The following is a 15,243-nucleotide window of genomic DNA, read 5'->3' on the forward strand; positions in this document are numbered from 1 at the left end:
TTTTCAGTGTTTCCACATGCAAAATTTATTATGCTAGGCGTCCATTAGAGACGGATCGGGGCGGGTCGCATCGCAACGGGCCGTCTCTAATGGACGCGCTGTTTGCTCCAGCGTCCACCTGTACGGGGCGCGGCGCACCGCCTAGGCGGATTTTATCTAACAGACGCTCGCCGCTCACATCCGCCTGCCTGCGTCCACTAGACGGGTCGGGGCGGGCCGGGCCGCAGCGCACCGCCGGCGGAAATCCGCCTGCGAAGCGATATCCGCCAATGCGTTGCGGCCCGCCCCGACCCGATCCGTCGCTAATGGTCGATGTTTCATACAAAACATAGGCCGGCGTATTTTTGCGTTGCGATGCGGCCCGGCCCGATCCGCCTAGTGAACGCCTAGCATTAGATCGTTAAAATATAGCTGTAAACTAATTTTGTTCAAATTCTATTAAAATAAAGCCTTTCTTTATCTAACACTAATAAAGAGAATTAATAAAAAAGTAGTATGTATATATAAAAAATGTGTATATCGCGTACAATTATGATTTTGGAACGAAGTTCTTTATCGCGCGTTGTGTTTGGGGGATAGTCGGAAAGAATTCATGAAAAGTTGTCACGACCACAGGCAAAGAGTAAAGTAATACATACGGACCACAGGTCACGACACTTTTTGCTAGAGTTGTGCCGTGCGGCGTGCGCGTGGTTCTCTGTCTGTCTCTCTCTAACATAACACTTCGTTCCATCCGGATGTCCCTTGACATCGCTCAAGTTTTATTTTCTTGTAGTTCAAAATCAATATGAACATGCTGGGCTTTTTGTAGTAGTGTTGAGCTCACTGAGCTCAAGCATCCATGGTAAAATATTATTTAATTGTTAATATCAGTAAAGGTAGACTGACTTATTTTTTAGAGTGGAGAATGGCCATGCATACTCGCCTTATACTCGCGGCCGGGATAGGGTTGTGGTTTATGTCCGACTTCAACTTCCTACAATAAAATCTATAAGCAATACTTACCGACTAAACTCCACTGTGTTCCGTGTCAGGAATCTTTAACGTGAGATTGTAATAAATCTTTAATTAAAAAAAAAATATATTTATATACATAAAACAATACCTATTATTATCTTAGTTTATTTTATCTAATCAGTTTTTTTTATTATTTTTGCCAGTTTATTTAATGTTTTATGGTGTATACTTGTATATGTGCAGCATTTTTGCATGAATGTAGTGTCTGTTATTCCATATTTATGTAATGGATGTATACAGGGTGTCCCACTATTGGTATACTAAGCGCGAAGGAACTTGTAGTTTTGCATACACTGATCACGTAAAAAATACTTTAAAAAAAAATTACGTCCAAAATTTTTTGCTAAATTTTTCCTGAAAATCCACGTTTTCTTCTCTAGCTTCGCGCAGCCGGCATATACCGCTTCTCTAATATGAGCATTTTATTTATGAAAACATAATCTTAAACGATAGCTCACGTGCTGGTGGCAAAGTTGGGCGGCTCGCTTGTTATGGGTGTACACATAAAGTTTTAAGAATTCATCTATTTGAAAAAAAAATGCATCTGGAATTTTTTAATTATTTTTTACGTACTCAGCGTATGCAAAACTATAACCTCCTTTGAGCTTAGTATACCAACAGTGGGACACCCTGTATATTAAAATGTATGTAAGATATTATTTAAAACTTTATTATTTTATAAATTTGTAGTTCGCTGCAAACGTCAGTTGCGATATGGGAACCACTGAAAATCAGTGCTGCGGCTATTAAGCCACAGATTTGCTGAGTGGTATCCCTGTCCAGCACACATACTATAGTCAACCACATAATATAATACCTATGTTTTTTTTATACTTGTACAAACGTGACCATACATACCTACTTACCTCTTTTATAAATTGTAATTTTTATTTAATTGTTTTTGTTCATTGTAAGTTATTTTGTTGTTTTTGCCTTGTATTTTTGTGTGCTGGATTAAATGTATTTTCTTTCTTTCTTTCTTTCTTTCTAATATTTATCGGTCCTTGATTTTTACGAAAGTTTTAAGGGGTGAAATTTAATTATGATAACTATTCACCAAAGAAAAGTTACACTATTAAATTTATCCGTTGTTATTATAACTTGATTATTATAACACACAAACGTTAACAAAAAAATACTACAATATTACCTTTTTGTGAATTTAATAAACCAATTACCTGGTATCCAGTTAGAGTAAAGGAAAATTTGAGATGGCAATACTGAACGTTGAACAAAAAAAATTGTTATGTCAAAAACTTTAGGGCGTATTCAGAAAGAAAGCTTGAAACTTATAAGCGCTTATCGGCGCTTATAAGCGCTGGTAACCCGCGCAGGAAAATATATGAACATGCGCTTATAAGCGCCGATCGGCGCCGACAAGTTTGTTGAAACTTGTTGAAACTTGTCGGCGCCTATCAGCGCTTATAAGCGCATGTTCATATATTTTCCTGCGCGGGTTACCAGCGCTTATAAGCGCCGATAAGCGCTTATAAGCGCTTATAAGTTTCAAGCTTTCTTTCTGAATACGCCCTTAGTTTTGACGTTGACAGTTGTGTAATGGATAACCTATCGTCAATCGTCATAGAAGTTAGTTATTGTTGTAATACATATTTATTCTAAAAACATACACTTTGAACTTTTAAATATGAAGGATGGATGATAATGCGAAGAACGCTTCGTCGTATCAGCACGACCAGGAAATATTAGACGGTAAGTTGCATACGTTTAGCAGATGTAATATGAAACTTCCAGGAATCAACAGGTAGTGCAAGTATGACGCAAAAATTCTTATTCGTTTTAATTTTATTTTGTATTCTTATCAATCCTGCGCTCTGTTTAAAACGTTTAATACGTATTTGCATAAAAGTTGTATTTTTCGCGTATAAAATTACGATAAAAATAAAACAATGATTGTTTTCTATATACTTTAATAGTTCAAAACGTCTATCTTATTAAATTAATTATTAATACATTGACATATTTTACAAACGATTGAACTCTTTATTATAATTGTGGCCTACTCTCTGATTTATTACATATTGTGTTTGATGAACTTCTTTAAAATAACTAAAAACATCCAACTTAAAGTTTAAAAAATGTGCTTCAATTAATGTTACTAATTATTACTACTATTCAGAAGTATTTGTAATCAAATAAAAGGAATTATATATAATAACTAGATTTCCGCCCGCGTTTGCAAAGGAAAACCCGCATAGTTCCCGTTCCCGTGGGATTTCCGGGATAAAAACTATCCTATGTGTTAATCCAAGTTACCCTCTATATGTGTGCTAAATTTCATTGTAATCGGTTCAGTAGTTTTTACGTGAAAGAGTAACAAACATCCATACATCCATACATCCATACATCCTTACAAACTTTCGCCTTTATAATATTTATTAGATTATATCTTCAAATGATAATGTTAGTTGTTAACATTAGTTAGAATTAATTTACAAAATGTTATAGTAGTTCAACAATAATTAATCAGTATGCATGGTGAACCGTGACCGTCTCCTTGGTACAGTGGTTGACGCGTGAGCGTAGAACCGAGGGGTCCTGGGTTCGATTCCCGGTGGAGACGAAGAAAAAAAATGTCTCTGATCACCTACTTGTCCCTAAAGAAAATCGATCAGTGAAACAGATGTATGAATAATGCATCTGCCCCTTACCCCACTCGGGGACACGGGACTTCACTTATGCATGGTGAAACCGTGAAGCACAGCTAGTATTACATATAATTTAATATAACTGTCTGTAATTTTGTTGATCAAGCAACGCGTACCGTACAGTTAACAAGTTATTGTGATTACTCAAGCATTTTATGTCGTTAAAAATAGTTAAAAGTGTTATTTTCTCTTAATAATTAGTGAGTTAATGTGTGTAGTGCTTATTGACGTTAAAAGTGCACCATAAGTGATCCCCAATAAACAATAAAGGTACAATCCGTGAAAAAATATTCCTACTTGAATATAAAACTACCGTTCGGTCATCGACAAAGCAGCTTCACGGCAAAACGCGTAAGCGCCGCGATATGCATGGCGCTTAAGACCTTTTCGACGCCGTCTCACTGTTTGAATGCTTACGGCCTGTGGAACTAAATAGAACACTGCTATTTTGTCCATACTAATTACAAAATACAATTTATAATGCAGTGCTTAGCATGTCCACAACTAATTGATCGTCGCGAACTTATTATATGCGTGGCTTGTAAAGGGACATATCATTATCAATGCGTGAATATTTCCTCGGAGTATTATCGTGACAAGGTTTCGGAACTAAAAAAGTATTGGAAATGCCCTGGTTGCGAGAATATCGCAGCGCGCCCTCGCCGAAACGATAATACACCAGTACGCCGCGTCCTGGATTCAACCCTTGACATTTCAGTAATGTCCTGCGACGATGAAACATTAGCGAAACCTCAACATCTTGACTCGCATTCTATTCCATACAGTGAATTCGGTCAACTGCTCGATATAAAACTGCAGAATATAGTCGAGACAATTTCTGAAAAAGTATTAATCGCCATAAAGTCAGAAATAAACACCGCTTTAGATAAACTTCGATCAGAATTCACACAAACAACCGATTTCCTGGCTGAAGAGCAAAGGGATTTAAAGTCTAAACTGACGTCTGTCTCTAAAACTTTAAAAGAGGTCCAGTCTGAGAACGCGCGTTTACGGGAATCCGTCTTAAAATTAAACACAAAAATAGAGACCATCGATAACATTTCCAGATCTTGTAATCTTGAGATTCACTCTGTACCCGAGCGAAAGGACGAGAACACTGTTGCTCTATTCAAAAAACTCTGTGAGGTGTGTAAAATACAATGCGATGACCAATCAATTCGCGCCTGCCGTCGTGTTACTAGGACGCAATCTTCTCCACGACCTCGTAATATTCTAGTTACCCTTGGCTCTTCGCGTCAGCGGGATGAAATCATTTCTGCTATTCACCGTCACAATAAAAATCACCCTAATGACCACATAAACTCATCCCACCTGGGCATAGAAGGTTCACCTGCCAAAATTTATGTAGCAGAGCATTTATCACCTGAAATGAAATACCTTTACTACGAAACTAGACGGACAGCGAAAATAAAATCTTTTAAATTTGTTTGGGTTCGCTTTGGAAAGATTTACGTACGTCGAAATGAGTCATCTAATGCTATTTTAATAAAAAACATTGACACTCTCAGTGCACTTTAGTTTTAACCTAACTCACACGGACTTATGTACAATGTTGTCATTTTATTTTTTCTATTTTATGGACGTATTTTATCAAAATGTAAATAGGATAAGATCTAAAACTAAGGACATTTATCTTAATATCTTAAGTAACGACTACGACATTATTTGTTTAACCGAAACAAATTTAAATAACTCTATAAATGATAACGAATTGTTCGATGATCGCTATATCATTTTTCGAAGAGATAGATACACAACGAATATTACAAAGAAAGAGGGTGGAGGAATTTTAATTGCTATAAATAAAAGGCTTAATGTGGTTCGTAGGTATGAATGGGAGGGTGAGATTGAAGATCTTTGGGTGACAATTATCCCATCCCAATCAAATAATAGGCGTATACATTTATGTTTATGTTACTTACCACCAGACTTAACTTTACCCTATATCAAAAGTTTTTATCAATCTATTCATAATATAGTTCTTCAATCTGATAATACTGACGAATTTATATGCCTTGGTGACTTTAATACTACTAATATTGATTGGCTAAGGAGCTCTGATAACTCCTCACTATTGCCTTCTAATCCACGGGATCAAAAAGCTAACCTTCTCTTGGAAACTATTAATCTTTGCAATTTTTACCAATTTAATCATATTGAGAACATTAATAATCGTTATCTTGACTTAGTCTTATCAACAATAACTTGTGTTTCAGTAAATGACGCAGATCCCATTAGCCGAGTTGACCGTCACCATCCCGCATTGTCAGTTACAGTAAATTATACAGTTAATCACTACCCATCATCCCGCTTCAAACAACCCACGCGTCCCAATTTTAATAAGTGTAATTTCTCACGTGCTCGGTATGAAGTTTCTCAAATCGAATGGAACAACGTGCTTTGTTCCAACGATATTGACGTCAACGTCGATATATTTTACGGCATAATAAATACAATCATTCGCGATACATGCCCTTTAACATCCAAAAGAATCCATGAATTTCCCATATGGTTTACGCCCGCATTGAAACGATGTATTCGTGAAAAATTAAAGTTTCACAAAAAATTTAAAAAGTTTAAAAATCCACGCGATTACGATACATACTCTGTATTACGTCGTCGCAGTAAATTGCTTATTTCTAAATCTTATAATAACTTTATCTCCTCAATTGAAAGTGCCTTGCAGGATAATAATATTAAATGTTTTTGGCGGTACGTTAATGATAAGAAATCTTCCAAGTCCTCAATTCCTAAGACGATGAAGTATGGTGATCTAACATGTTCTGATAGTAGGGGGATATGTGAGTTGTTTTCCAATTATTTTAATTCTGTTTATCAAGGCGCGCAATCCTCCACTTCATCATTTACCGAAAATACAATATCTGCATCTTTAAGCAACTCTGTACTCAACAACATCGCAGTCAGTAAGCAGAAGATTATTACTACAATCCGAAGACTAGATGTGCGTAAGGGAGCAGGTCCAGATGGAATACCACCCCTCTTTATTAAAAATTGTTGCAAGGAATTGGCGATTCCATTAACGATCATGTTTAATCAATCCCTGAAGACTGGTACATTTCCTAAGGCATGGAAAACGGCTCACATAATACCCATTTTGAAGTCTGGTGACAAATCGAGCTGCGAGAATTACCGACCGATTAGCATACTATCTTGCCTGGCTAAATTATTTGAAGCAGTAGTCTACGATACACTATATTTTCATCTCCTTCCCTTGATTTCTCCGAATCAACACGGATTTATAAGACAACGCTCGACAACTACAAATCTCTTGACTTACCACTCATATTTATGTTCTGCCTTTGATAAAAGACAACAAGTGGACGCCATCTATACCGATTTTTCCAAGGCTTTCGATAGAGTAAACCGCATAATACTTTGTAATAAATTAAGTGCTTGGGGAATACATGGTAATTTACTCCGATGGATTACTTCCTACCTGTCCAATCGTAGTCAGCTTGTTGCTCTAAATGGCTCATTATCCTCACCTGTTCTAATACCTTCCGGCGTCCCGCAAGGGTCCCATCTCGGCCCCTTACTCTTTATCGTATTTATCAATGACCTCATTGACAACTTAAAATGCCCATCTCTTATGTATGCTGATGACTTAAAGGTATTCTCCACTGTGGCCAATATTCAAGATGCTTATATACTACAAAATGACCTAGATTCTATAGCGAAATGGTGTGAACTTAACCAAATGACCCTGAACGTCAATAAATGTGCTGTTATAAGCTTTACGCGAAAGTTGAACAAATTAAATTTTAATTACAGTTTTAACAGTCAGCTTCTTCCTCGTGTTTCCGTCATTAAAGATCTTGGTGTCTACTTTGACGACAAATTGTCTTTTAGAAGTCATTTCGATGACATTATTAATAGAAGCTCTCGTCTCCTTGGGTTTATCTCAAGGATCACGAAGGGTTTTAAAACACCATCTAGTCTTTTACATTTGTTTAAAACCCTGATTCGTTCAATCCTAGAATTTAACTGTGTCATATGGTCACCGCACTATACAATTCACATCAGACGCATTGAACGACTTCAGAAGCGTTGCTTAAGGCTGGTTTCTCTTCGTTACCACATCGGACGAAGTGGATCTAGCTACGAAAGTCTTCTTGAGAAATTTAATCTTGTCTCGTTGGAAAAGCGTCGACAGAGGCTAGAACTCATAACACTCCATAAAATCGTTCACTCATCTATCCACTCTCCGTCGCTACTGTCAACTGTTAATTTTAATGCTTCATTTCGCTTCCGGACTAACAATACTTTTTCTTTATCTTTAACCAGGAATAATACCTCTTTTTATAACCCTATATCTCGTTTCTGCCGTTTATACAATGATTTATCCAAAAAATTTCCCGATTTTGATATATTTGATCATCGAATAAACATATTTAAAGAACATGTTTGTCAAATAGTGAAATGATGTCCTAGTTGTCTAATTTTGTAATTTTGTTATTATTGTATAAGAAAGCATTATTTTAATTATTTTAATTGTCTTTCTCTTATATCTAATATTTAATTATTGATTTTTTAATTATGATTTTATGATTTTATGACACGCTTTAAATAACTGTAAGCTGTATCTCATTATAGTAGTAATTGTACACATTTTGTTGGGTTGCGATCTGCTCCCGAAATTGATATGTCGCCTATGGGTCCGGCAAGATCGTGACCTGTTGTGTGTATTTAATTTAAATAAATAAATAAATTTCTTTCTCTCTTTTATAAGTGAAATAAAGATAAATAAAAATTGATATAAAATAATCTATACTTAATAATATAAGCATATATAAAGAATCATGTTTTAGAAAATAATGAAGGAAACCTTTTTCTTTACTCAGTTTTTCTTTTAAGCTATTGCATAGCTTCTATCGTGGGCCTTGAGCGCGGGGACCGAATCCAGAAATTCCGTAACGAAAAAACCTCACGCTCCCCACTCCGACGGGCACGGAGGTGTGGCCTGAAGGCATAGCATGCAATAGCTTTACCGCGGCAGTCCCCGAGTGCCACACGTCTTTTCTATTTACAAGTATTGTAATAAATTTCAGCTCGTGGAATAAACATGACAGTGGAGGACGTAGCCGGTCTACCGACGTGCAAATATTCGGAACGAGTGCAGTCGTTAAATTTGAACGAGGGTGATTTTATGTTCCTCAAAGGTCTGAGACGGAGGATACGGAATAGGGTAAGGTTTTTATTAAATAAAGAACTGATTAAATAAAATACTTTAATTTGGGCAGGAAGTGTAATGTTAAACCGGCTACTCACATACCTGCGGCAGGGGCAATTTTGAAATTAGACCCTTAATTGTGATGTATATAGGCAAGCAATTTAGAACAACTGAAATTTCTCTGGCCGCCGACCAATCGAGATTGTTCCAATATTGCCCCTGCGGCAGGAATGTGAGTAGCTGGCCTTATATAGCCTACTAGCCTGCCTATTTCTCGCGGGTTTGCTCGCGTAGCTACACAAAAACCTGCATAATTCCCGTTCCAATGGGATTTCCAGCATAAAACCCATCCTATGGTCTTACTCAGGATTCAAGCTAACTCTGTACCAAATTTCATCTTAATTGGTTCAGCAGAAGGGATAGACAAACAGGCAGGAACAGTTACTTTCGCATTTATAATATTAGTAACAATGTAAAGTTATATTGTCTCATAGTGAAAGGAAATTCTCAAGGGCTTATGTCACTCTCATAACTATCTTATACACAACAATCGTATATTAAAACTAGCTGTGCCCTGCGGTTTCATCCGCATTGCTCCGTTCCTGTTGGTCTTAGGGTGATAATATATAGCCTAAAACCTTCCTCGATAAATGGGCTATTTAACACTGAAAGCATTTTTCAAAACGGACCAGTAGTTCTGGAGATTAGCGCGTTCGCGTTGGTACAGTGGTTGACGCGTGAGCGTAGCACCGAGGGGTTCTGGGTTCGATTCCCGGTGGAGACGAAGAAAAAAAAAATGTCTTGGTCTGGTAGGACACAGAAGGCTGATCACCTACTTGTCCCTAAAGAAAATCGATCAGTGAAACAGATGTATAATGCATCTGCCCCTTACCCCACTAGGGGACATGGGACTTCACTTTTTATTGTTCTTTACTGAATATCTAATGTAATAGTAATTCCCTTTTTTAAATAATGCTCAAATAAATGTGCATAAAACCGCAGCACACAGCTAGTGAATTCGCAAAAATGCCACATCCATTCACATCGACTCGCGTTACGATAAACTATGGATGCGGTATCGTGTTACACGGCTTACCGCGGTGTTGTGTTGCAACTTGCACTGGGAAATAACTGTCACTGAATTGTGAATACATTCTAAACATATTTGCAATTTTTTGAATAAAAGTCTTGTTATGTCTTTAGAACTTTATCTTGAAAAATTGGACAATCTAAATTCGAAAGAATTTTTCAAATAGGACAACTTTTCAGCTTTATAATATTACTAGCTGTGCCTTGCGATTTTACCCGCGGTTCTCCGCTCCTGTTAACCTTAGCGAGCGTAATGTCTAATGATATATAGCCTATAGCCTATTATAGCCGATAAATGGGCTATCTAACACCGAAATAATTTTTCAAATCGGACCAGTAGTTCCTGAGATTAGCACGTTCAAATAAACATACTCTTCACTCTTCAGCTTTATAATATCTATATAGATTAAAAATCTTAAAGGCTCTATCGAGTCGTTTATGTCTATAATATTTACATAACTCTTTTCAAGAAGATTAGACCTAATAAGCTTTCTTTGCCGATTGTGAGTATATTATATTATATATTACTAGCGGTCCGCCCCGGCTTCGCCCGTGGTACATATGAAAAATAGATGTTGGCCGATTCTCAGACTTACCCGATATGCACAGAAAATTTCATGAGAATCGGTCCACCCGTTTCGGAGGAGTATGCAGACTAACATTGTGACACGAGAATTTTATATATAAGATTATAGTATATTATATATTACTCATACTGTCTCACTCATACAGCTAGCATCACAAAACAGCCGGCGCCGCAGTATGGAAAACTTACGCCGTCTTACACGAGAATTACGCGCCGTAAGAGCTTGCCGCGACGACACGCTTTCTGAGCGACGCGTGTTGTTAGCGAAGCGAAGCGAACTGCGAAGTCGATGCGTCACACTGCGCTCTTATATACTGCGGGTGAGTGTGTGTTCGTGTGTGTTTTTTTTTATTTATAGAGGAAAAATACCGTTAAGTATCTCAGGTCTAGATCTGCGACCTGGTATGTCGGTCTCGATCATGGTCTCATGGTCCATACCGACTAAAACAACCCTCTTCCTCGAGTCCATATGCCCGTGGGATGGCCGTGATGGCTTCACTTCACGGGGGGACGGATGGATGTGTGTGTGTGTGTGTGTGTGATTCGATTCGATAAAAACTTTTTACGATATTTTTTATCTTTTTAATTGTTAACCATCATACTAAAATTGTGTGTGGTGTTTATGAAATAATATTTATTATGTAGTATTGATTTTATTCTTTACTATGTTTTATTCTCTTTAAATAAAGGTCTTATTTCAATGTGTTATTTTAACACAAACTGAAAACAAATTTAGAATTTCTAATAAACTTTTAAAAACACTCGCCATAAATGCTATATTTAGGTATTTTAAAATCTGTAACTAGCCACTGCCACTTATTAAAAAAAATTACAATATGTTCCGCATGAATACCTGCATAACTTACTATAGTGAAATCCCGTGTCCCCTAGTGGGGTAAGGGGCAGATGCATTATATATCTGTTTCACTGATCGATTTTCTTTAAGAACAAGTAGGTGATCAACCTTCTGTGTCCTGCCAGACCGAGACATTTTTTCTTCGTCTCCACCGGGAATCGAACCCAGGAGACCTCGGTGCTACACTCACGCGTCAACCACTGTACCAACGAGGCGGTCATAACTTACTAGTACTAACTTCTATTTAAATTTTCAGATCCTACAAGACAGATCAGACACATCCGATGTTCCCGAAATTGAGCCAGAACGTATAATAGAATCTCCTACAGACCCATACATAAAATCACAAGTATTCGAATGTCGTATCGACAAACTAGTTCAGCAAAGTGTCAACCATATTTACAAGGAAAAAGATAAATTCAAAATGGACGACAAATACAAAATGGACGACAAATACAAAATGGACGAACATCTATACATATATGACAAACAAATGGATGTTTTTAATGTAGACGGAAAAGATATATACTTTAATGAGTCTAACGATGATTTTAAAAAAGAAAGGGTGTGCGCTAAAACTGTTTTTATTGGTACTGGGGAGGAAGTATTGAATCTGTCGAAGAAAAAGAGTCATGGTAGAAAACAGTCCGCGCCACGACGGATTACATATGTCTTTACTGAACCGGATGAAGGTAAGTTCGTAATATCTAAACTATTAATACATATTATATAATATACTAGCTTACCGCCCGCTATTTCTAAAACCTAATAAATGCTATACTATAACCTTCCTCTTAAATGACTCTATCTATTAAAAAAATCCGCATCAAAATCCGTTGCGTAGTTTTAAAGATTTAAGCATACAAAGGGACATAGGGACAGAGAAAGCGACTTTGTTTTATACTATGTAGTGATAAATATCCAAAATAATAATATATCCTACTAATATTATAAATGCGAAAGTTTGTGAGGATGGATGTGTATGTGTATGTTTGTTACTCTTTCACGCAAATACTACTGAATCCATTACAATGAAATTTAGCACATATATAGAGGATAACTTGGATTAACACGGGCACTGTGCGGTTGAAAGAGTAACAAACATAGATACAGTCACATACATCCGCCCTCACAAACTTTTGCATTTATAATATTATTAGGATAGCATTTGTATGCTGTAACACAAAAATTACATGATTTGATATTTACCGACAAGAAACTGTATTTTCTCTTAAAATTTTACCTCCATTGATAAACCACAAGACTCAAAATCATCTGTTTAAAGATGAAAAATGATCGAGCCACGTTATCTAAAACATTCATTGTAATTAACACCTTATGTCCTGGTAGTAATGTTCAAAATCGCGTATACGCTCGTCAGAAAACTCTGCCTTTATAAACCAGAAGGCAGAGTTTTGCTTCGGACAATTTTTTAGCGTGATTTGTGATTGCTAGACTAGTTTGTTATTATACTGCAATGCTTATATTTTTTATTTTTAGTTTTATATTCACTAGCTGTTGCACGCGACTATGTCCGCGTAATTCTTTTGAGTACAAAACGTGGAAATTCCCGTAGGAATGTGATGTTTTACCGCAGTAAAAGTAGCCTATGTGCTTATCCAAATATCCAGACTATAATCTCTCTGTATCAAATTTCATACATTTCAAAGCAGCTGTTTTGCGTGAAAGAGTCACAAACATACATCCATAGATTCTATCATACTTTCGCGTTTATTATTATATATGTATTTAGTAGGAAATTTGAAATCAATATTAAATAAAAATATTTATTTTTTGTTTTCAGATGGAGTTTTAGATTTAAAAATAAAGAAGGAACCGGAATGATTGTGCCTGATAATAAAAATACAAAACAAATACATATATTTCTACACGACGGTATATATTATGGATTCAATATTTATTATTTTCATAAAGATTCGTTGTTATTGAAACTTTTAACGGGTTTAAAACGTGATTTTTTCATATTAAAAGGTACTAGCGGTCAGCCCCGGCTTCGCCCGTGGTACATGTTTATGTTTTCTCTCCATAAGAACCATCGTACTTTGAGGAATATTATAAAAAAATAATTAACGAAATCGGTTCAGCCGTTCTCGAGTTATGCTCTTACCAACACATTTTGCAAATGATTTTTATAATACTATCATATCTATTAATCTATCTGTATATCATCTAAATCGGTATAGCCGTTTTTACGTGAAAGAATTCTTAATACAGTACTAGAAGTATTGTTGTAAAATATTAGTTTATTAATAAATAAATTATTTCAGATTCACTCGTCACTAAAATTGTAAGGAAATTGAATAAAAACCATATCATATTTTTATATTAAGTGAGATTTGATTTAATCAAGTTTTAAACCCGTTAAATTGTTAAAAATATATTTATTTCAAAATATTACAAAAATGATGTTATACTGTATACATAAATTGTTCAAATATAAAAAATATTATAAATAATTTGCCTATATATCTATCTCGCTCTATATCACGTCAAATTATACAAGAGTGAAAGAGATAGACAATCCGTCGTGACTTTTTATATGTACAGACCAAATATGCAGACTTACGAATTTTTTATAGTTAGTTTTGTCGAAAAATGGAGCTTATTACAATAATATGTACTAAAATTATATATTTAGAGAAATCTAATAAAAAAAAAATTCAATCAGGAATACGGTCTCCACCGGCGAAAGAATTATCGAAATCGGTTCATTAGTTTCGAAGGTTAATGGTACAAACAATTAAATTTTTTTATGTATTTGTGTACTATAATTATTATATTATATATACTATCTGAACAATCATATTTTATCACAATTTTGATATAATATTATTGATAACAATTTTTATTTTCAATATTATATTGTGTTTTGCATACAACATAAATCTACGCACTAAATAGCAAAATTTAAGTACCTATATAAAATAAATAGACCTCATTTTGACATACTTATTAAAAAAAAATTAATAGATTACAATCTATAAAAAGTTTTTATTGAAGTTAAAGTTATGTTTTCTATAAAATTATACGTTAAATTGCCTCTAAGCTCCGTTTTTTGACTTTTAATAAGTAATAACTTAGTTTGTAAGTGGTAACTTAACAAAACCTCATGAAACTTGAGTTCACATAGATCTTACAAAGTTAAATTAAGTGTTTTTGGTTTTATTAAAAAAGAGGGTAGTTTCAAAAAATATTTATTCAAGCAAAATAAAAATATTATTATCTGTATAAGGTTTATTTAAAATAATATATGTATGTTTATCAGTCATCTGGTTTCCATAACACAAGCGAAAGCTTAGTATGGGATCAGATCGTGCCGTGACTCGCACTTGGCCGGTTTGAAATTACCCTCCTTTCTTATAAAACCCAATACACCTAATTTTACTAATACATATTACATTCATAATTTTGTTTAAAATATAGATTACAAATTATTGTAATCTATATCACGTCAAATTATACAAGAGTGAAAGAGATAATATATGTATATATTAATACAAGCAAAATTTTGTTGATATTCTTTCACAGCTATTTTAAGTCTTTTTTCAAAAATATTTGAACATTGTTAGACCGGCTACTCACTTACCTGCCGCAGGGGAAATATTGGAACAATCTCGGTTGGTCGGCGGTCGGAGCAATTTCAGTTGTTCTCTAAATTGCCCCTGCTTGCTTATACATATGTATCACAATTAAGGTTCCAATTCCAATATTGGCTGCAGGTACGTGTGTAGCCGGCCTTAATCTATATCACAGTATACAGATACAACCAGTAGGGAAACTTCATACAAACGTTCGA

General features: G+C 35.4%; 1 protein-coding gene across 1 annotated transcript; it reads left to right on the top strand.

Annotated features, from left to right (window-relative positions):
* The first annotated feature begins 2,567 nt into the window (after positions 1 to 2,567).
* On the top strand, positions 2,568 to 13,404 carry LOC149895459 (uncharacterized). Its single transcript, XM_090118855.1, has 5 exons — positions 2,568 to 2,727; positions 8,774 to 8,910; positions 10,717 to 10,890; positions 11,683 to 12,118; positions 13,231 to 13,404. Exons 1-5 carry the CDS (start codon positions 2,670 to 2,672, stop codon positions 13,269 to 13,271), a joined length of 846 nt encoding a protein of 281 aa, XP_089974981.1. The 5' UTR covers positions 2,568 to 2,669; the 3' UTR covers positions 13,272 to 13,404.
* Positions 13,405 to 15,243: the final 1,839 nt, after the last annotated feature.

Source organism: Colias eurytheme, chromosome 31 (assembly GCF_061535395.1).
Source record: "Colias eurytheme isolate Ceu_HAF_F1 chromosome 31, ilColEury1 Martin Lab GWU primary, whole genome shotgun sequence".
Classification (NCBI taxonomy): domain Eukaryota; kingdom Metazoa; phylum Arthropoda; class Insecta; order Lepidoptera; family Pieridae; genus Colias; species Colias eurytheme.

Coding starts and splice junctions, on each gene's coding strand:
- LOC149895459 (XM_090118855.1), top strand. CDS start 2,670: ATGGATGATAATGCGAAGAACGCTTCGTCGTATCAGCACGACCAGGAA. Junction 2,728..8,773: donor CGACCAGGAAATATTAGACG/GTAAGTTGCATA, acceptor AATAAATTTCAG/CTCGTGGAATAAACATGACA. Junction 10,891..11,682: donor TGCGCTCTTATATACTGCGG/GTGAGTGTGTGT, acceptor TTAAATTTTCAG/ATCCTACAAGACAGATCAGA.